Consider the following 19,421-nt stretch of genomic DNA (forward strand, 5'->3'; position numbering starts at 1 on the left):
CTTACAAGCAGGATCTAACACTCAAGACTCCATTTTTTTAAATTGTGATAAATTTGACTATAGAAAAAAGTAAACTTTGGATACAGAAGTACCATAAAGTAAATAAACTGCAACTATTATATGACAGAGAAAATGTACTCAAACTTCTAAGGAACTTCTAACAAGTAGGGAAAAAAAAAAAAAAAAACACAACCCCAAGGCAAACATAGTCAATAAATATATGAAAGTGTTCAACGTTACTCATAATAAAGGCGCACAAATCAAACCATGAAATACTATTTTTCATTAATCACAACTTTGAAAAAACTAAATGATTAAGTAATATCTGATGTCAATAAAGATGCAGAGAGATGGAAGGCAATTTGGTAACTTCTGTCAAGATTTTAAGTAGTCGGCCGGGCGCGGTGGCTCAAGCCTGTAATCCCAGCACTTTGGGAGGCCGAGACGGGCGGATCACAAGGTCAGGAGATCGAGACCATCCTGGCTAACACGGCGAAACCCCGTCTCTACTAAAAACACAAAAAATTAGCCGGGCGAGGTGGCGGCGCCTGTAGTCCCAGCTACTCGGGAGGCTGAGGCAGGAGAATGGCGGGAACCCGGGAGGCGGAGCTTGCAGTGAGCTGAGATCCGGCCACTGCACTCCAGCCTGGGCGACAGAGCGAGACTCCGTCTCAAAAAAAAAAAAAAAAAAAAAAAAAAGATTTTAAGTAGTCACTAAACCAAGTTCCAGTGCTAGGAATGAATATGTCCTATAAGTATTGTACTTAAGGATGTTGACTGCATCATTATTTGAAATATCACAAACTGAAAACCTAAAGTCCATCAATACAATCTAGTTAAATACATTTTCAATCCATCAACAGAATTAAATGCTATGAAGTTGTTTTAAAAATCTATACATATAGAAATGAAAAATGCCTAAGATATATTACATGAAAAAGATAAGATACAGAATAGTGTTGCATTTTAAAACTGAAAAGGAGAAATAATACATATGTGCACAGAAACATTCTGGGAAGCTACTCAAAAAACTAATAATAGTGATTGTCTCTGCAGAGTCCAAATGGGAGGCGGGAAGAGATGAAAAGGGAACTTTAAAAAAATATATTTGAATTTTCCTTTACTATTTGAATTTTTTCCCGTGCACATATATAACTTTGACAACTTTAAGGCACTCAACAAAAGAACATCGCAACTAAGGCACACTGAATAATAAAGACACAAACCTCAAAGTAGTTTTTTTCAAACATTTACTGAACACAAACACCATTTTTTCCTTTTACACAGCAAGATTGTTAGTTTCAAATTAGCTGAGTTATTAGGACTGTCAATTGCCATGAAACTAAAAATGACTCTACATGTCAAACTCAAAATAGAAAATGTCATGCAATATATAAATCACTAATGGACCTCTGGTGCAGTCAGCAAGTTTACTATGTTTATTAAAGTCACATAAATGGTTTGACAAAAGTGCACAATAGAATGACATCACTGGTTTGTTATAAATCACAGTGAATTACTAGAATACAACAATGTAGTTCCTCTACACGGAGGATTGCAGGATGGGGTGAAAAGGACAGGGTCTTTTCCATCGATTAGGCCAGTCAGATTTTACTCCCTAACTGTGTACCTCTGAAAAGATTAGTGAGGAAAGCTGAGTTTCTTTCCTCATCTTTTCTTCTCTACCAGTTACTAAGCAACAACAAAAAAAAGCCATGCACAAATTTTACAACACCTGATAAAAAATAGATACAAAATCGTGTTCATTTCATCACTTGGCAAGCTTGCATCTTTGCTCCTTCATTTTTCTGATTAGGCCATTCATCACATAACTCACCCTGAATAAAAGCTGTTAATAATTTAGCAATACTTACCCCTGTACACACATCAAGATACACTCCCCATAACCATCAAGTCATTGTCTCTTCCCTATACATTAACACAAAGGTACACACCACAAACCTAGACTAGAGACCACATTTACTTTACAGTTTTAAAAATTAATATATCTCCACTATCAATAGTGTAGTATTTATTTCAGATCCCATATTTGGGGGAGGGCATGCTGTACAACCCAGTCCATCTAAAGATTTGGGAAAGTCTGCCAGAAATACATAAGAAAGCCCTGCAATGTGATACACACATAGGAGTTTTCTACTTTCAAGAGATGACATCCAGAAAAAGCTATGCATTTTCAGAGCAGGAATGGACACATAGCTTAAAACCTCTGGACTAAAAATGTTTCATAGCACAAAAGGCAGAGTTTTGTTTTCTTTAACCCCTTTTTAATGTTATAGTATAGTCAGTGAGAAAAACAGAATAGTCATGTGTGCATCAACACATCTGACTAATCTGAAAAGGAACATTTAAGATTCTTACAGATAATCTACCATAAAAAAACAAGTCCTTTATACTTTCATTCATCTATTCACTAATTCAGCCACTGACTGGCTGTTTCTAAACCAGCAAACTGTAATCAAAGGTCTGGCAACTCACTCCTCACCCCACCCCATTCCAAAAAAAAAAAGAAATGCTTCTGCTTAAACAACCCAAAGTGGTCTTATTCATAAAGTAGCTGCCTCAACTATAGTGGAAACTCTTGACAGGGTGTTGCTCCCTTGAAATTTCAATTTTCAAAACATTTGTCAAACAGAGTTGGTATTTAGAAAGCTGCTGCCCCCAAATCATATTTTACTTCAAACAATGCTATCATACCTAAGTTCTCACAATTACCAATTGTTAGTCCACTATTAGTATAATGAAATAAAACCCTTCTCAGAAACAAGCAGACCAAAGCTTACAGATGGTCTGCTTTTGGGTTTGGTTTATTTAAAATTCCCACAGCAAAGAACCTTAACATGATTGGGCTGTGGCCTACTAGAGCAACCAGGGTGGACTGAAAAAGCTATGTTGTCAGTGTCAGTTCTAATGTAAAAACGTTCCCCCTTCTTTATCAATTGAGGGGATGGGTTTGCTGCCCATTCCTTGAGTTAAATAGTTAACTTAAACTCAATAGCTCAATTTTGCCAACTCTATCAAGTGCATAAAACCCACTTAAGCTTCTCATGATTTGCGAATGAAAACATCCACCTGGGCCTCCCTAGCTCATCCAGATTTATATAACTATTACTGAACAGGACAGAGAAGTTTTGGTTGAATCTGTAATACCATCAATGAAGAGATACAATTCAAAGCATACGTATACCAATAGTAAACATCAAATGACCAAAGTGGCTGCAAAATGGAGACAGCCTAGAGTTCACAGAGGGCTAAGATATAGAACTATCATTTTCTTACCTATTTTCCTTTTTTTAAAAAAAAAAATTAAGTTGGGGAAGGGTCTGGCTAAACATATTTTAAAACAATTCTACCAAAAACATTTTAAAAAAACAGGCATGTAGATCACTTATTTCAAAAATGATTTTATACAGATGTTTCACAATACACATTTGGATTGATTTTACAAGATAGAATTAGATTCTCAGCAGGATACTACACAATTTACCACTATACTAAACAAACAAAAAAAAAACTAATTACCATTAGCATAGTTCATAGTTTATTCCACTGTCTTCAAATTCGTTCTCCAACCTGTCAGCATTTCAATCAACAGTTTTACTTTCTCCAGCATTGTCTTCCCTTCTCAAAATAGAATGTCATTAAATTTTGATGTCTGAATATGTACATATAATCGTTATCCTCATTTTATAAATAAGCAGTGTCTTAAATAGTGCTGGTCCTGGGTAGCCAAAGGGATGAAATGTGTTTTTAAAACATGCAACATTATCTGATATTTTAAGTTTTGATGTTTAAATAAAAATGATATACATTAATAATGGAATCAACTGAATACCAAGTATCAAAGCTATTCCTTAGACTGTCCAATAAGCAGGCCTTGTAGTTTGAAAAATAAAGGGTCTGATCTGAACTGTGGAAAAAGCATGATTCACTCACCTTGAAGAAGAGCATTTTCTCTTTCAGGCCACTGAGAGTTGCTAAGAGCAAGGTACAGTATTTCCTTGACTCATACCAGGAGGATCAAGTCTGGTAATTTTTAAATTAGGGCTCACTCAAATACCTCCGTTTAAGCCAACCTAAAAACCTTCCTTGTAAAATCTCAGGTTAGGAAAATAGAAATCTATTACCATGACAGAATTTACCATGAAAACATTCCTAACTGAAGCAAGAAGACACACAAAGTATAATGATAGCAACTGTAAAAAGTATCTTGCATCCTTGGGGGATAGTCCCCCCTTCTGTCCCCTCCCACCCTTCAAAATATTTCATTTTGTGGGGTATTTCTATTTTATTTAAGGCCCTAGGTGCTGATTTTGGCTTGGTCATTGTTTTATACTGATCCAACTGCAACCTTTCTCTTATACTTTACAAAGCATTATCCATACATAAAGTGTTAATTGAAACCTTATTTTTTTTAAGTTTATATCTGATGCTGCTACATCATTATAATGCTTTTCATTAAAGGAAAAAAAAAGAAGCTGCAGGTCTTCACTTACAGTACCATGCACTATGAGTAGCTAAGGCATTCATTTGGCACTAGAGAGAAAATTACAGATACAGCTAATTTTGCTTTCATTATCATTTTTAACATCAATAGAAATAAGCGTATAACTTTCACTTGAATTTTTGTAATGCTTAAAAGATAATCACAGAATACCCTTTTAGTTTGACAGTTAAAATGTTGCCATTAAAACAAAACAAAACCAAAAAACCATAAAGACCTCTGTATAGCCTGTAGGAATAAGTGACATTTTGTGGTTGAAAAATTTGCAGCTCAGACAAAATTACCTTTCAAGTGGCATTAAGAATTATTTTTATCATAAAAAAACACGTAAGTTCCTATACCACACTAGTGATATTTCTACTTCTTGTCACAGACTAAGAAAGTGAAAAAATTCAAAAATATCCTGGTTCCTTTTCATCTGTCATAAATAAAAATACCTTATTAGGGAGGCACAAATAATGCCTTCTGGAAAAGTCGTTTCCAAATTTTAAAAGATATAGGAGGAAAAGGGAAAAGGGGACAAAAATAGAATGTATAGCTATACTGTGACAATTTGTTTCATAAGAAAACAGCATTCATAATTTTTACATGTCTATGAGCTGAATCAAATAGACTGCTGCAATTTAGATAAATTTCATTAAAATAGACTTTGAAGAATTCAAGCCTAAAGGCAGAGTCCATCAAGATTCTCTGAAAAGTTGGTTTAAGATGATAACCATTTTGTATATACTACCCAGCATAATGCAACAATTTCAAATGGATTTAACTTTACAAATTTGTAACTATTAAATTAGCATATTTTCCAGATTAATCTGCAGCTATTTTTTTTAAATCCTCCTGAATGCTAAAATATGCTGCATCACTCCGTATAAATAATGGAAGAGTGAAAACTATCTGCAGCAGTTTGGCATGTGCAGAACACCTGGATATCCCATTCCTTTTAATGTTCCTTTTTAGCTCTTTTTCTTCATAAAATCCTCAAAACTGCTGCATGGATAACATGCTGACATAGGCTTAACAGAAATACTTTTGTAAGCAGCTGTTTAAAACATTATCAACTTGAAATTATAAATGTCCCTTGTTACATAAACAATTTTATATCTGTTCCTTTAAAAAAAAAAAAAAAGACAAATAGGTGACCAATATCCAAATACCTTATCGTTACACCAAAACTATGTGGCTTTGTTTAAAGTCTGTCTGAAATCAATTATCATGAGGCAAGAAAAACAAATACAGAACTAAGGAAGGATGGGATGGGAGGAAGGGTAGTGGAAAGAAAAGCAGAATTTATGAACACATAATTCTACTGTCTGTGATTAAAGTCCTTTACTTTTTAGCACCACATTAAACGACTTTACATATCCAGTCACTTAATGAAATCCAACAAACTCTTCAAGAGTTCTGGGGATCTGGTCTTGGTAGTTAATGTCATTAGCCCGAACTGCTCGGGCAGCCAGGCACTTGAGACTCATCTTCATTTGAGTTTTAAGTAGTATTTCAGATACCCCAGTTGTACTTTTGTCTAGCGGAGTCTTATTCTGTTTATTCGTCATGTCAGTGTGAGCTCCAGCTTCAACTAGGCTAATGATGATGGAGTGCAAGGTCAAAAAATCACTGATGGGCCTGTTGTACTGAACGATAATATGAAGGGCACTGTTTCCCTCATTGTCCACGGCATTCACCTCTGCACCACAGTCCAGTAGGAGCTTTGTGACAAGTGCGTTTGGAAAGCTGCAGACATCATTGGTGTGGAAATCATCAACCGGAGTATTGGAATTGACAGCCAGATGCAACAAGGTGAAACCTTCACGAGTTCTGGGATCAAGGTGAATCAGGTTGTATATCTGCTTGTTAATTTTGCACTGATCTTCTTCGCTGCACTGCGTTTTGGTAGAGATGCATACTAAATACAGAAAGGTATAGAGATTACATTCATAATTGTCCATAGCATTGTGGACATCAGCATCTGATATATTTTTCACTCTGTTCATACTTTGTTCTATTTCCAAAACACTGCATCTCAAAACACATTCTATGTCTGGGGCCTTCACAGTTTCATTCAAATGTATCATTTGTGAGAAAACTTGAGCAAATCGAAGAAGATCCTTGTGGGTGTTCCTGTTACCTTTTTGTCTGAGGTGCAGGGCGTGAAGCCACAACTTGATACACTGCTCAAATTCCATGTTATCCGCATAAACAGCTCCCCTGTAAATGATGGGATGAGAAACATCAATATTGTCAGCACCTAAAATCCGTTCCCGAACTATAAGGCCTTCCATATGAAGAGCATCTCTGTCTTGCCGAATGGACTCCAGTTCCTGAGGATTTCTACATTCAGTTCTATTCCCATAAGCATGGATTGGTGGAAGAACCTCTTTTTCGAGAATGTTATCACCATCTTGAAACCTCTCTAACATGGCTAAATATAGATAGTGGTATGTCTTTATGATGTCATAGTTCTCACGGTCATTTGCAAAGGAGGCACCCAAGAGTTCCAAAGCTTCAATCCGACTTCTTCGGTCACAATCAGCATGAGAGAGCAACAGTTCAACGACATCAGCTTTACAGCTTTCGGCAGCTACTTTCAATGGCGTCATCCCATGGCCATTCACTACTATAGCAGCACGCCATTTTATCAGCTCTTTCACAATATCTATGTGCCCAGCTTCAGCTGCAAAGTGCAATGCTGTGGCTCCACAATGTGCTTTAGCATTGGGATCAGCACGTTGTTCTAAAAGGTATCTGACCACATCAGTGTGTCCCTTATATGCTGCAATCATTAGGCAGGTGTTGTCATATTTGTTGGCAATGCTGATGTTGGCATTATTTTCAACCAAGTATTTCACAATGTCCAGTCTGCCATCAAAGCATGCTGCCCGCAGGGGGGTTGAATTAGTTACTGTGGTATGATTCACGTTGGCTCCATGGCTGACTAGAAGTTTAACAACTTCAAAATGTCCTGCTCCAGCTGCACACCAAAGAGCAGTGGCACCATCAATGACATACCTACACATGAAAAGAATAAGCAGTTAGATAATGGAGGCCACAGCCTAACATCCGTTTAAAGGATGTGTTCACTCGCACCGACCAAGACCTCACTCTCCAGAACATTAATAAAACATCAGTTCTCATGAAAATAAAAACAGGTAATTTAAGGAAATCACTTTGCATAGTACTTGTACCTAATATAAAGCTCAATATATGCTATTACTGTTACTATATAACCCTAAAAAACAAACCTGAAAAATCAACAACTTTCTACTAGCAAAAGTAAATACATTTCAGAAGGCACAGGGGAAATGTATGGAGGTAGCTTCTTCATCACCAAGTTGATTCACTGGTTCCTAGAAGAACATGTTCCTCCTTCCCAGTAGCCTCCAGGCAGCAAGCAGTTTCTGACAATTAGGAAAGCCACCCCAACCCTACATTAAAGCCGCTTTAAGAAGAAAAAAATACAGCAGATTAAGTTTCCCCTAAGCTAATTGAGTACTATACGACAGCAATGAGAATGAAATAATTATTGCTCCCTACACAATATGAATAGATAACATAAACCTGATGCTGAGAAAAAGAAGTCAGATGAATACAGCACATATTGTATTATTACATTTACATACTTATCTGCAGTGTTAGAAGTGAGGATACCGGTTACTCTTGGGGAGAGGAGTGAATGGGAGAAAGCACAAAGGGGACTCTAGTAAACAAATATGTTCACTTTGTGAAATTTTTATATATTATAATTAGTGCATTTTTCTCTAAGTTACATTATGCTCCAATTTAAAAGTTTTAAAAACATATATGTACATGTGCGTGCATATAATGCTCGTCTGTGTGTGATAGGAAAAAACTAAAAGCAGGAAATAATTCACACTTTTGGAAAACCAAGCAGATATCTTCTGACATGACTGGACTTGTGGTTTCGTATTTATCACTTACTTACTAAACATCTGATATGTGCTAGGTTCACTACTTAACGTACAAAATTAGACTATTGCTAGAGTCCAATCTTTCCCACCTTTCTACTGTCAATTTTTCCCCAAACTCAATTTCTCAATTTTTTACCACTAACCAAAACACCTGATAAGCAGATTTTTGCTGGAGATAGTCTACTGTGCTAGAAGCAGTAAGTATATTTGGAAATGTTAACAAGAAAAGTTGATCAAAGGAACATTCACTAGGGCAATTAAATATACATACCAAAAACTTCACTAGTGAGCTTCTCACTATACAACTTTACAACACTGGTCAAATTATATCCCCCACGAAGTGGAAAAGAGAATAATGCTCCTGGTGCTATAGTTTGAATGTGTCCCCACCAAAATTCAGGTGTTGCCAAATGTGAACAGCATTAAGAGGTGATGTCTTGAAGAGGTGATTAGGTCATGAGGGCTCCTCCACTTGTGAATGAGATTAAGGACCATATACAAGAGGCGTTAGGCCTGGCGTGGTAGCTCACGCCTATTATCCCAGTACTTTGGGAGGCTGAAGTGGGCAGATCACTTGAGGTCAGGAGTTCAAGACCAGCCTGGCCAACATGGTGAAACCCCATCTCTACCAAAAATACAAAAATTCGCCGGGCATGGTGGCACATGCCTGTAATCCCAAATACTCAGGAGGCTGAGGCAGGAGAATCGCTTGAACCTGGGAGGCAGAAGCTGCAGTGAGCTGACATCGTGCCACTGCACTCAGTCTGGGCAACAGAGCAAAACTCCATCTCAAAAAAAAAAAGAAAAAAAAAAAAAAAAAAACCGGTGTTAGCAACATTCCACTGGCTTGCCTTTTCACCTTCCACCATGTGAGGACACAGCATTCCTCCCCTCTGGAGGACACGGCCCTCACCAGACAACTGAACCTATCAGCACCTGGATCTTGAAGATTTCAGCCTCCAGAAATATGAGAAATAAATTTCTGTTCATAAATTACAGTGTCAGGTATTTTGTTATAACACCACAGAACAGACTAAGACATATAAATATCACGGTTTAACCCCAGTTAACATCAACACAAAAAACAATACCCTTTATCACTTCTACTGAAAATACTCATTTTATAATAATTTAAGCAATTACTTTTTCAGTTTCAAATAATGACACAAAATATTTGTAAACAAAAGCCTTCTCAGTAACAGTGTTACCTACAAAGAAGAGGCTAGGACTGGCTGGAAAGAGACTTGAAGGTACTGGAAATATCCTATATTTCGATCTGGGTGGCAGCCACATGAACGGATATTTAGGGAAAAAACTCATCAAACTGCATACTTAAGATCTCTGTATTTTACTGTAGGTAAGATATACCTCAAAAAAGATCAGAAGGCTCCTAAAATTATTTAATTTTTATTTTTAAAAATGCATTTGTTAATTGATTTTTTTTAACTAAAGAATGGATCAGGCTGGGTGCAGTGGCTCATGCCTGTAATCCCAGCACTTTGGGAAGCCAAAGCGGGTGGATCACCAGAGGACAGGAGTTCGAGACTAACCTGGCCAACATGGTGAAATCCCTTCTCTACTAATAACACAAAAATTAGCCAGGAGTGGTGGCACACACCTATAATCCCAGATACTCAGGAGGCTGAGGCAGGAGAATCACTTGAACCCAGGAGGCAGAGGTTGCAGTGAGCCGACATTGCGCCATTGCACTCCAGCCTGGGTGACAAGAACAAAACTCCATCTCAAAAAAAAAAAAAAAGAATGAATCAAGAAAATAAGACACTACATCAGTGATGCCAACTATATGTTAATTAAACAATTCAGTTTAATTAAAATTCACTTATTATGTTTTTATTGTCATGATTATGTAAAGTTCAATAAACATTTATTTACTGTCAAAAAAATACCACTTGCAACAGCATCAGAAAATACCAATAAATAGTAATAAATCTAATGAAAAATGTGCAAGACTTCTACACTGAAAACTACAAAGCAGCACTCCTGAGATAAGTAAAGAAAATCTAAATAAATGGGAAAATATTCCATGTTCATGATCCAGAAGACTCTATAATGTTAAGATGTCAATTCTCCCCCAAAATGATCTATAGAGTCTATATAAACCAAATGAAAATCCCAGCAGGTTGTGTGGTATATGTATGTGTGTGTGTGTGTGTGTGTGTGAGTCCAAGAGGTCGAGGCTACAATGAGTCATGATCAGGCCACTGCACTCTAGACTGAGCAACACTGCGAGACCCTCTCTCTAAAATGGGAAGGCGAGGAAGGAAAGGGAGGAAGGGAAAGAGAGAAAAGAAAAGAAAAGAACAGAAAAGAAAAGAAAACGAACGGACAGGCCAATTCTAAAAAGAATACGGAAATGCAAACAACCAAGATAATCTTCAAGAAAAATAAAGCTAGAGGACAAACTACAGTAATTAAAATTAAGTGCTGGCACGGGGACAGAATAATATTATCAATAGACCAAAAAAAAAAAAAAAAAAAACTCCAGAAATAGATTCACACATACAGAATCCCTTGATTTCTGACAAAGGCTCCAGGGAAATTCACACAGAAAACATGGACGGCCGGGCGCGGTGGCTCAAGCCTGTAATCCCAGCACTTTGGGAGGCCGAGGCGGGCAGATCACGAGGTCAGGAGATCGAGACCATCCTGGCTAACACGGTGAAACCCCGTCTCTACTAAAAAAATACAAAAACTAGCCGGGCCCGAGGTGGCGCCTGTAGTCCCAGCTACTCGGGAGAGCTGAGGCAGGAAGAATGCTTGCTCGGCCAGGCTGGGCTTGCAGTGAGCTGAGATCTGGCCACTGCCTCTAGCCTGGGCGACAAGCAAGACTCTGTCTCAAAAAAACATGGTCTTTTTGATAAATAGTTCTGGAGCAACAAGATCATCTATATGGAAAATAATTATCCTTGATTCCTACCTCACAGTACATACAAAAATTAGAGACACAGTATAGACCTATACTGTGAAAAGCAAAACAATAAAAGCTTCTCAAAAAAAAAAAACTAGACTATCTTAATGAATTTAGTGTTGATCACAATTTCTTGAACAGAATACCAAAAAAAAAAAAAAAAAACATTAACTGTTAAAGAAAAAGGAAGTATTTTATTGGATTTCATTAAAACTAGAACTTCCATTAATCAAAAAACATTATAAAAAAAGTGATTAAGTGGCCAGGCACAGTGGCTCACAACTGTAATCCCAGCACTGTGGGGGGCTAAGAAGAAGACTGTCTGAGCCAAGAGTTGAAGATCAGCCTGCGCAACACAGCAAGATCCTGTCTCTACTCAATTTAAGGAAAAAAAAAAAAGACTGAACAAGTATACTTCATAAAAGATCTCCAAATGGCCAATATGCATATGAAAAGATGCTCAAGATAATTACTTAACAGGGAAATGCAAATTAAAACCAGTTTACCAATATACACACCCAGCAGAATAGCTAAATTTAACAAGACTGACAGGGCAATAATAAGTGTTGAGCAAGATGTGGCAACTGACATTCTCATTGCTGGGGGAAACTGCAAGTAGGAATGTAATTTGGTTGTTGAACTTTGGGGAAACTATTTGGCAATATCTGTTAGTTAAACATACACCTACCTGATGACCCAGCAATTCCACTCCTTGATATATACCAGATAACTAAATGCAAATGTCTACCAAACAACATACACAAATGCTCACTGCAGTTTTATTTGCAGTTTTATTCATAACAGTCAAACACTGGAAACAACCAAAATATTAATAGGAAATGGATAAACTGTAGTATATTTATGCAATGGAATATCACACATCATTAAAAAAAGAAACTACTGATACATGCAACTACACGGATGAATCTCAAAGACACTGTTTTAAGCGAAAAAAGTCAGACAAAAAGAGTACATACTGTATAATTCTGCTTATAGGAAGTTCAAGTACAGGCAAAACTAATCTGTGGTGACAGAAGTTGTATTAGTCCATTTTCATGCTGCTAATAAAGGCATACCCGAGACTGGGCAACTTACGTAAGAAAAAGGGTTATTGGACTTACAGTTCCACATGGCTGGGGAGGCTTCACAATCATGGCAGAAGGCAAGGAGCAGCAAGTCTTACGTGGATGGCAGCAGGCAAAAAGAGCTTGTGCAGGGAATCTTCCCTTTATAACCATCAGATCTCATGAGACTTACTATCACGAGAACAGCACAGGAAAGACCTGCCCCCATGATTCAATTACCTCCCACCGGGTCCCTCCCACAGCATGTGGGAATTCAAGATAAGATTTGGGTGGGACATAGCCATACCCTATCAGACGTCAAAATAATCATTACCTCTGGGAAGGAAAGGGAGGAAACTGGGAAGGGGCACAAGGGAAACTTTCAGAGTGATAAAATATTCTACACATTGATCTAGAAGGTGACTAGATGGATGTAAACATATTAAAAATTCATCGTACAGTATTGTACACAAGATTCATGCACTTTACTAGATATACCTCCTCTAAAAAAACCAGATATAATTATAAACAAAAACAGGCACAAATGACTTCAAAGAAAAACAGTTTAAATGAATATAAGTAATTTATACCAAATACTTTCATTTCAAGTAATTTCAATTTCAAGTAATTTCAATTCAAGTAATTTATACCAAATACAGTGCCAAGCACTGTATTCACTGCTGAATATGCAAAATATCTCACTTAATCTTCACAATAATCCTATGAGGTAGGTACTATTATTATGCCCTATTATACTATTACATTATAGTTATAATATTAACTATTATGCAGATAAATAAAAAGTTTATATGAGGGCTGGGCGCAGTGGCTCACGCCTATAATGCCAACACTTTGGGAGGCCGAGGCAGGCGGATCACCTGAGGTCAGGAGTTCAAGACCAGCCTGACCAACATGGAAAAACCCCATCTCTACTAAAAACACAAAATTAGCCGGGTATGGTGGTGCATGTCTGTAATTCCAGCTACTCGGGAGGCTGAGGCAGGAGAATTGCTTGAACCCGGGAGGTGGAGGTTACTGGAAGCCAAGATTGCACCATTGCACTTTAGCCTGGGCAACAAGAGCGAAACTCCGTCTCAAGAAAAAAAAAAAAGTTTACAAGATTAAAAATACAAAAGTACTTGGAATACCATAAAATGCATCAAAGGTAAGGAAACACAGTACACATCATTGTTCAAACATTTGTTTCAATTTAAAGAACATTTCCAAACTGATTGTTAATATAATCAAAAAATACAGTTAATACATAGTGACAATTACATAGTTACAATGTTTCCTTGCACTGGATTTGTTTTGTTTTGTTTTGAAACAGGGTCTTGCTCTGTTGCACAGGCTAAGTACAGTGGCACAATCACCACTCATGGCAGTGCCATAGCACCACTGCTCACTGCTGCCTAGATCTCCCAGGCTCAAGGGATCCACCCACCTCAGCCTCCTGAGTAGCTGAGACTGCATACTACCTTTTTTTTTTTTTTTTTCTTTTGGTAGAGTAGAGGTCTCACTATGTTGCCCAGGATGGTCTCAAATTCCTGAGCTCAAACGATCTCCCCACCTAGGCCTCCCAACGTGCTGGGATTACAGGTGTGAGCCACTGCAACTGGCCTGGTTTTTAAGATATGTAATTATTAAAAGCCAGGGAACAGGAATCTAAACTACTTCAAACTCAAGAAATGTTAGATTAAAATAGGCAGTCACATTAACTTTAACCCTAGCAATAACCCTACAAGAAAAGCATTACCCTCATTTTAGAGATGAGAAGAGACAAAAAGTGATTAAAATATTTTTCTGATCTCAAACTTCTCAGAATCTATGATGTAAGAGTAAAAATTAAATTACAAGTATTCACTTGGTTTTTATAATGGAAACTACTTGGTCAATTTAATATTTTTCCTGGTATAGTCTAATTAATTTCCATTTTTTCCCTTGAGCTACAGTCATTTGACAGGAGCCTCAAAAAAGTTCAAATTACCTATTTCTTTTGAGACAATTAAAAATTTTAAAGATATTCTATGACAAAAGAATTCAATGCAGAATGTTTCACGAGACTGGTCCTTCAGAAACATTAGCCTTGTTAAATTTAGAATTTCTACATCTAAATCAAAATATTACACAGATTAAAGAGAATTATAATACTAACATTTATGACATTCCTCCATCTATAAAATCTAGCTGAAATTATAAGACTATACTGCCTCAAAACACCAAATACATTTAACAGAAATTAAAGATAGAATAAAATTAATGCAATATTTACTAAGTTCCTAAAGAAGAAACACTATAAAGCAATTATCTTTCTAGGCCCAGTCCAAAATTACAATGCAAGTTCTCTATTATGTATTCATCTTCAAATCAAGAAACTATAATCTGATATTCACCTTTTCAAACAAATAGTATGCATCAGATGATGGAAACTTTTCACAATAAGAGATAACATTTCTGATCACAAGGCTGAGCTCATCTATTACCTGGTTCAATCTGAAATAGAAATGCCTGGTTCAAACATTTGAAAGGGAAATAAAAATTCATTAAATATAAATGATCCACACTTTATTTTAACCAAGGTCCTTAAAAATCATGTATTACATGAAATGTAATTCCTTGAAATATATATTGACAATGACTTTCTAAATGAAGTCAAATACTGGCATGCCCCTCATGCCTTTCCTCTAGCTGAACATTTATCAGAAATATTAGTACTAGCACTGACTAAAGGTAACAACACCCAACAAAAAGCCTCAAAATTATCGGAGGTCCTATTCTCCCCATTCACATCAGCAAACCCCTTCAAGGACAGGTGGTCTTCACAAACTCTGGGAGAGAGCAGCCAGACCCTCAGAACTCAGGCCAGCACAATGTTCCATGGTCACATGACACCTCCCCCTTGTTCTGTTCCATTTTTACAACATTCTTAACAAACAGCTTCCCACTATTCAACTAAGGGATCTTCTTTCATTCCCACTCATATGACTTTTCTTCTTGTCCACTCATCTATATCAACATGGTGTTCACATGTCAAGCCACAAGTAAAATAATCTCAAATGTTACTCCTAAAAATGTGAACAAGAACTCATATATTAATGGCTATTTATTCTAGGTGGGTGGTCCCTTTCCCCTCGAGGCTCTACCATGAATCCACTTTAGTTTCCTAAGGTATTATAGAAGTTTTTAGGTAAAACAGACTTTTTTAAACTTTCGTTAATATTTATTTTAATGTATGTCTCTCACGCACACACACACAACACACAGCAAACCCATAATTACACAGGATGAAGCTAAAAAGTAAAACATTCTAAAGACAACTATCAAAAAAAAAAAAACACAATTTAAAGAAAATATATTTATTAAGTAAACAGCAGGATAGTTACTGAACAATCTGGCCAAAAATTGTGAAGATAGCACGTGAATGACTAAAAATTAGAAACGCTAATCTACTTCAGCACACAGCTTCCCTACCTGGCCACGTGTCTCAAGTGCCAACGGTTGGGGTTGGGGAGGGGGGCGGTGCTGGCTATGTATTTTTCAATGGTCAGCCCCCAGGTGTCAAGTCAGCTTTCTATTGTTAATGTACTCAGGCTAACATTTTCACAATGTCTGAAACAAATGCAAAGTGAAATCATCACACTCTTTTTTGGTTCTAAAATGCTAAAATGACTGGGATAAACGGCAAAATAATCTCACAGAGGGTGTGAATGGGCAAAGAGGACCAGGAACTTCAATACCTCTTTTATTAATTAATTTGTAAGCTTCTCAAAAGTAGAAACCTTAGATTTCCTGTACCTTACATTTCCTCCAGAACATGACAGAGGCTAGGCCCATCATAAGCATTTAATAAAGACTAAACTATTTTTACATAGCAGCTAATTCATAACTGTAATAATCCATAAGCTAAACTAATATACGGAATCAAGGAGATGAAATCATAAATGATGGAAACATTTGAGATTGCAGTTTCACCAGTCTTACTCTTAGTACTTTATACAGGGATCATCTGGTCTCCAGCTCTCTCCAGTCTCCCACAATCTCTTTCTTAATTGCTCCAACTTGAATCCCTTCTTGCAACAGCACTGAAACACTAGTCACTGCAAGAGCATCAAGCTGTTGTTCCCCTTCTTCATGTTCCACTGCTATTCTTTAAAACACAGCTCGAACATCACCTCCTCTGTGAAGCCTTTCCAGATTCCCCCCCAGATAAAACTGAGCACTTCCTTTCCCTGTTTTCCCTCAGTAGTCCAAATGATTTCTACAACCCTAAATGGCATGGCATCTGCAAATACTCATGTATTAATTTCTCTCCCCACATCCAGACTGTCATCCTCCACGACAGAAGAGTATGTTATTCATCTCTGCATATCCAATCCCTACCACAGAACGTAGCACACAGTAGGTGTTCAATAAATGTTTACTTACCAAACTCATTAATTTCTCTGGCCAGTACAGAACATTGGGCAAGATAAGCCACTACACAGGCTCAATGCTACATTTCTAGTCATTTCAGGTTCTTTTAATTGCCACCTCAAAACATCTTTGATGACTGAAAAAATGGCAATAAGCAAAACCTTTCGAAATTCTTAACTCTTTTTTCTCCCCACTATTCTCCCTTATGCACATTGCCTCAGCAGCAGTATTCCCAAGCAGCTGTTATTACAGAAATTCATATCTCAATGACTGCACGTGCTTATACAGGTGAAATGGTACTGGAGGTTCAGAGGTCACTGTGCTTCACTCCTTCTCTAAGTGCGGGAATGCAAGGAGTTATAGAGAGGTCACGGAAGCCAGTAAGGAAAAGCAAACATGAAACAGGTTGCCATCTTTGGTCAACATGAAAAAAAAAAACATCTCCTTAATGTGTATAATAGTGATACCCGTGATATAAGTCATTACCCATGGGCTACCATTTCATTAAGATGTAATGCTATGAATATCTTCCACTCATCTAAAATAGAAAAAGCTTTCATTGTTTAAACCTGAAAAAAGAATCAACCGAAACAGAACATTTCCCTAGTCATCTTAAAGAATAAATGCTTTTTCAATCGAGTTTTAGCCAGGCAGTTTTTAATCACCAAAACTAAAGAAATATATTTTTATGTTCAGACCCTATTGACTTCAAAAGAAAAAAAAATGCTAAAATAGCTTATGTACTAGCACTAGTCAACCAAAACATATGTAGCAAAATCATTATGCAGTTGTAATCTGTAAAACATGTTATAATTACATGTAATCTGTAAAACATGTTAAAGTAAGAGGATAATGTCAAACCTGACAATTCTGGTCAATTACCCAAAAATTCGTACAATTAAACTCCAAGGGCAAATCTTAGGCATAACAGTGTGCATTTTTAAACTTCCCACCTCGACTAACAGTAAATGATCAACCTTCTCCACAACATCACAGGGTAAGATGTAATTTAAGAATGGCATCATCTCCCACATCAGGTCCAATGCCATTTTTGTAGCCAATATATCTACACCGAGCAATGTGGAGGAATCGGAATCATGTCTTGAGATGTCTGGCTGCGTGACAATCCCTCACGAGGCTGCAGCTGCTGCTGGTTCTAGGTGCTTATTTTGACACTAACGCCCAGCAGCCCACTGAAGGTTTTACGGAACCACTCACTTGAAGCGGGTAAAAATGGATGCTCAAATAACTCTTTCGGAGTTCTTCAATGTTAACTGCTGACCTCCTTAATTTCTGATCAGTTACAACACCAGTTCCACTAAAAGTAAAACCTGGAAAGGCAGCCACCTCCTCCAAATGGCTTGTTAACAGACTATCTAGTAGAGAAGACGACTATCTATTAGATCTCAAGGCCGAGGGTGTGGTTATCTTCCCACAGAGGGAATAAGGGGTAGGGGGCTGATGAGGACGGGCAGCAAAACATGGAATGGAGTATTAGCCCTGGAAGATGAAGTGGGCATTAGTGGGGCAGGAGGAGGTACAAAAAGGGGAGAAGTGAGTACCTACATGAAGAGAGGGTGAGGGAGGGGAGGGCCCGTGAATTAACGAGTCCGCGCGCGTCGGAAAGGAGGCTGGCTTGGGATGTACCTACCCATCGAAGCGGACGGTGCCAGTCTGCTGAGTCTGCACCCGGTAATGTTCTAAGAGCAAGCGTACCACCTTTGCGTGTCCATTGCGGGCTGCGATGATGAGGGGCGTGGAGCGCTGCCCTCCCTGCTGGCTGACATAGCCAAGCAGATAGCGGATGTCGCTTTCAGACCGGTTGAGAAGCAAGGCGGCCAGAGTCAGCACCTTGCCCTCGCTGGCCGCCTTGTATACATAGCCAGCCAGGCCCTCCATGGCCGCCGCCAACTCCAACACCCGTTTGGTCGCCACCGCTGCTGCTGCTGTGCGCCCCCGGAGGCCGCGTTCGCCAGCGCTTCAAACCTGGGCCCTCACAGCCCATTCAACAGGGCGCCGTCGCCGCCGCCGCGCCCAGGCAGCAGTGCGGCCCGGGGAAGGCGGAGACGCGGAGGAGGCCGAGTGCCGCGACGGGCACGTCCGCGACCCAGCCCTGGCAGGGAGGAAGGCGGTCAGGGCCGCTCGCCAGGACCCAGGCGCCGACCCTGGGCCGAGGGGATCTCCATGGTGGCCGCCGCCCCGGGCCTCAGGCCGGACCCCTCCTTCCTGCGGGATGCGACAGGCGCGTGCCCGAGGTACGGGTCGCCGGCCGGGTCCCGAGAGGACCTCGCGCGCCCCGGATGGCGAAAGATGGGCGCGTCTCGCCTGACCCGGCCCACCCGGCCTAAGGCCTAACACTGCCTCCGCCTGCGCTTTCCGCCCTTCGCCGTCCCTGGCTGGAGGAAACCTCAGGCTTTCGTCCCCCGAGCTCAGAAGTGCCAGGCGCTGCCAACGGCTTCGGAGATCCTAGCGTGGGGACCCCCGGGGCGATGCGGAACGCTCCCGCAGGAGCGGCGCCGGAACTTGGGCGGGGAGGAAGGCGAGCTTTCGCAGACAGGGCCGGGAGG

At 38.9% G+C, this 19,421-nt stretch overlaps 1 protein-coding gene across 4 annotated transcripts; it reads right to left on the bottom strand.

Moving 5' to 3' along the window:
* Positions 1-1,233: 1,233 nt before the first annotated feature.
* Positions 1,234-19,420, bottom strand: FEM1B (fem-1 homolog B). Of its 4 annotated transcripts, none has more exons than XM_009210485.4 (3): positions 18,506-18,622; positions 14,835-14,934; positions 1,234-7,528 (listed from the first exon to the last, which is right to left on the bottom strand). In XM_009210485.4, exons 2-3 carry the CDS (start codon positions 14,891-14,893, stop codon positions 5,893-5,895), a joined length of 1,695 nt encoding a protein of 564 aa, XP_009208749.1. In that variant the 5' UTR covers positions 14,894-14,934; positions 18,506-18,622; the 3' UTR covers positions 1,234-5,892. The 4 variants fall into 4 exon arrangements, with proteins under 4 accessions (XP_009208749.1, XP_009208750.1, XP_009208748.1 ...); XM_009210486.4 differs by lacking the exon at positions 18,506-18,622 and adding an exon at positions 15,230-18,485; XM_009210484.4 differs by lacking the exon at positions 18,506-18,622 and adding an exon at positions 15,167-18,485.
* Position 19,421: the final 1 nt, after the last annotated feature.

This window comes from Papio anubis, chromosome 7, assembly GCF_008728515.1.
Source record: "Papio anubis isolate 15944 chromosome 7, Panubis1.0, whole genome shotgun sequence".
Taxonomy (NCBI): Eukaryota; Metazoa; Chordata; class Mammalia; order Primates; family Cercopithecidae; genus Papio; species Papio anubis.

Excerpts from the sequence above, each read along its gene's own strand:
- FEM1B (XM_003901112.5), bottom strand. The coding sequence starts at position 18,753 with ATGGAGGGCCTGGCTGGCTATGTATACAAGGCGGCCAGCGAGGGCAAG. Across the intron at positions 7,529-18,505 it reads GGCACCGTCCGCTTCGATGG|GTATGTCATTGATGGTGCCA; the intron begins GTAGGTACATCC and ends TTTCATGTGTAG.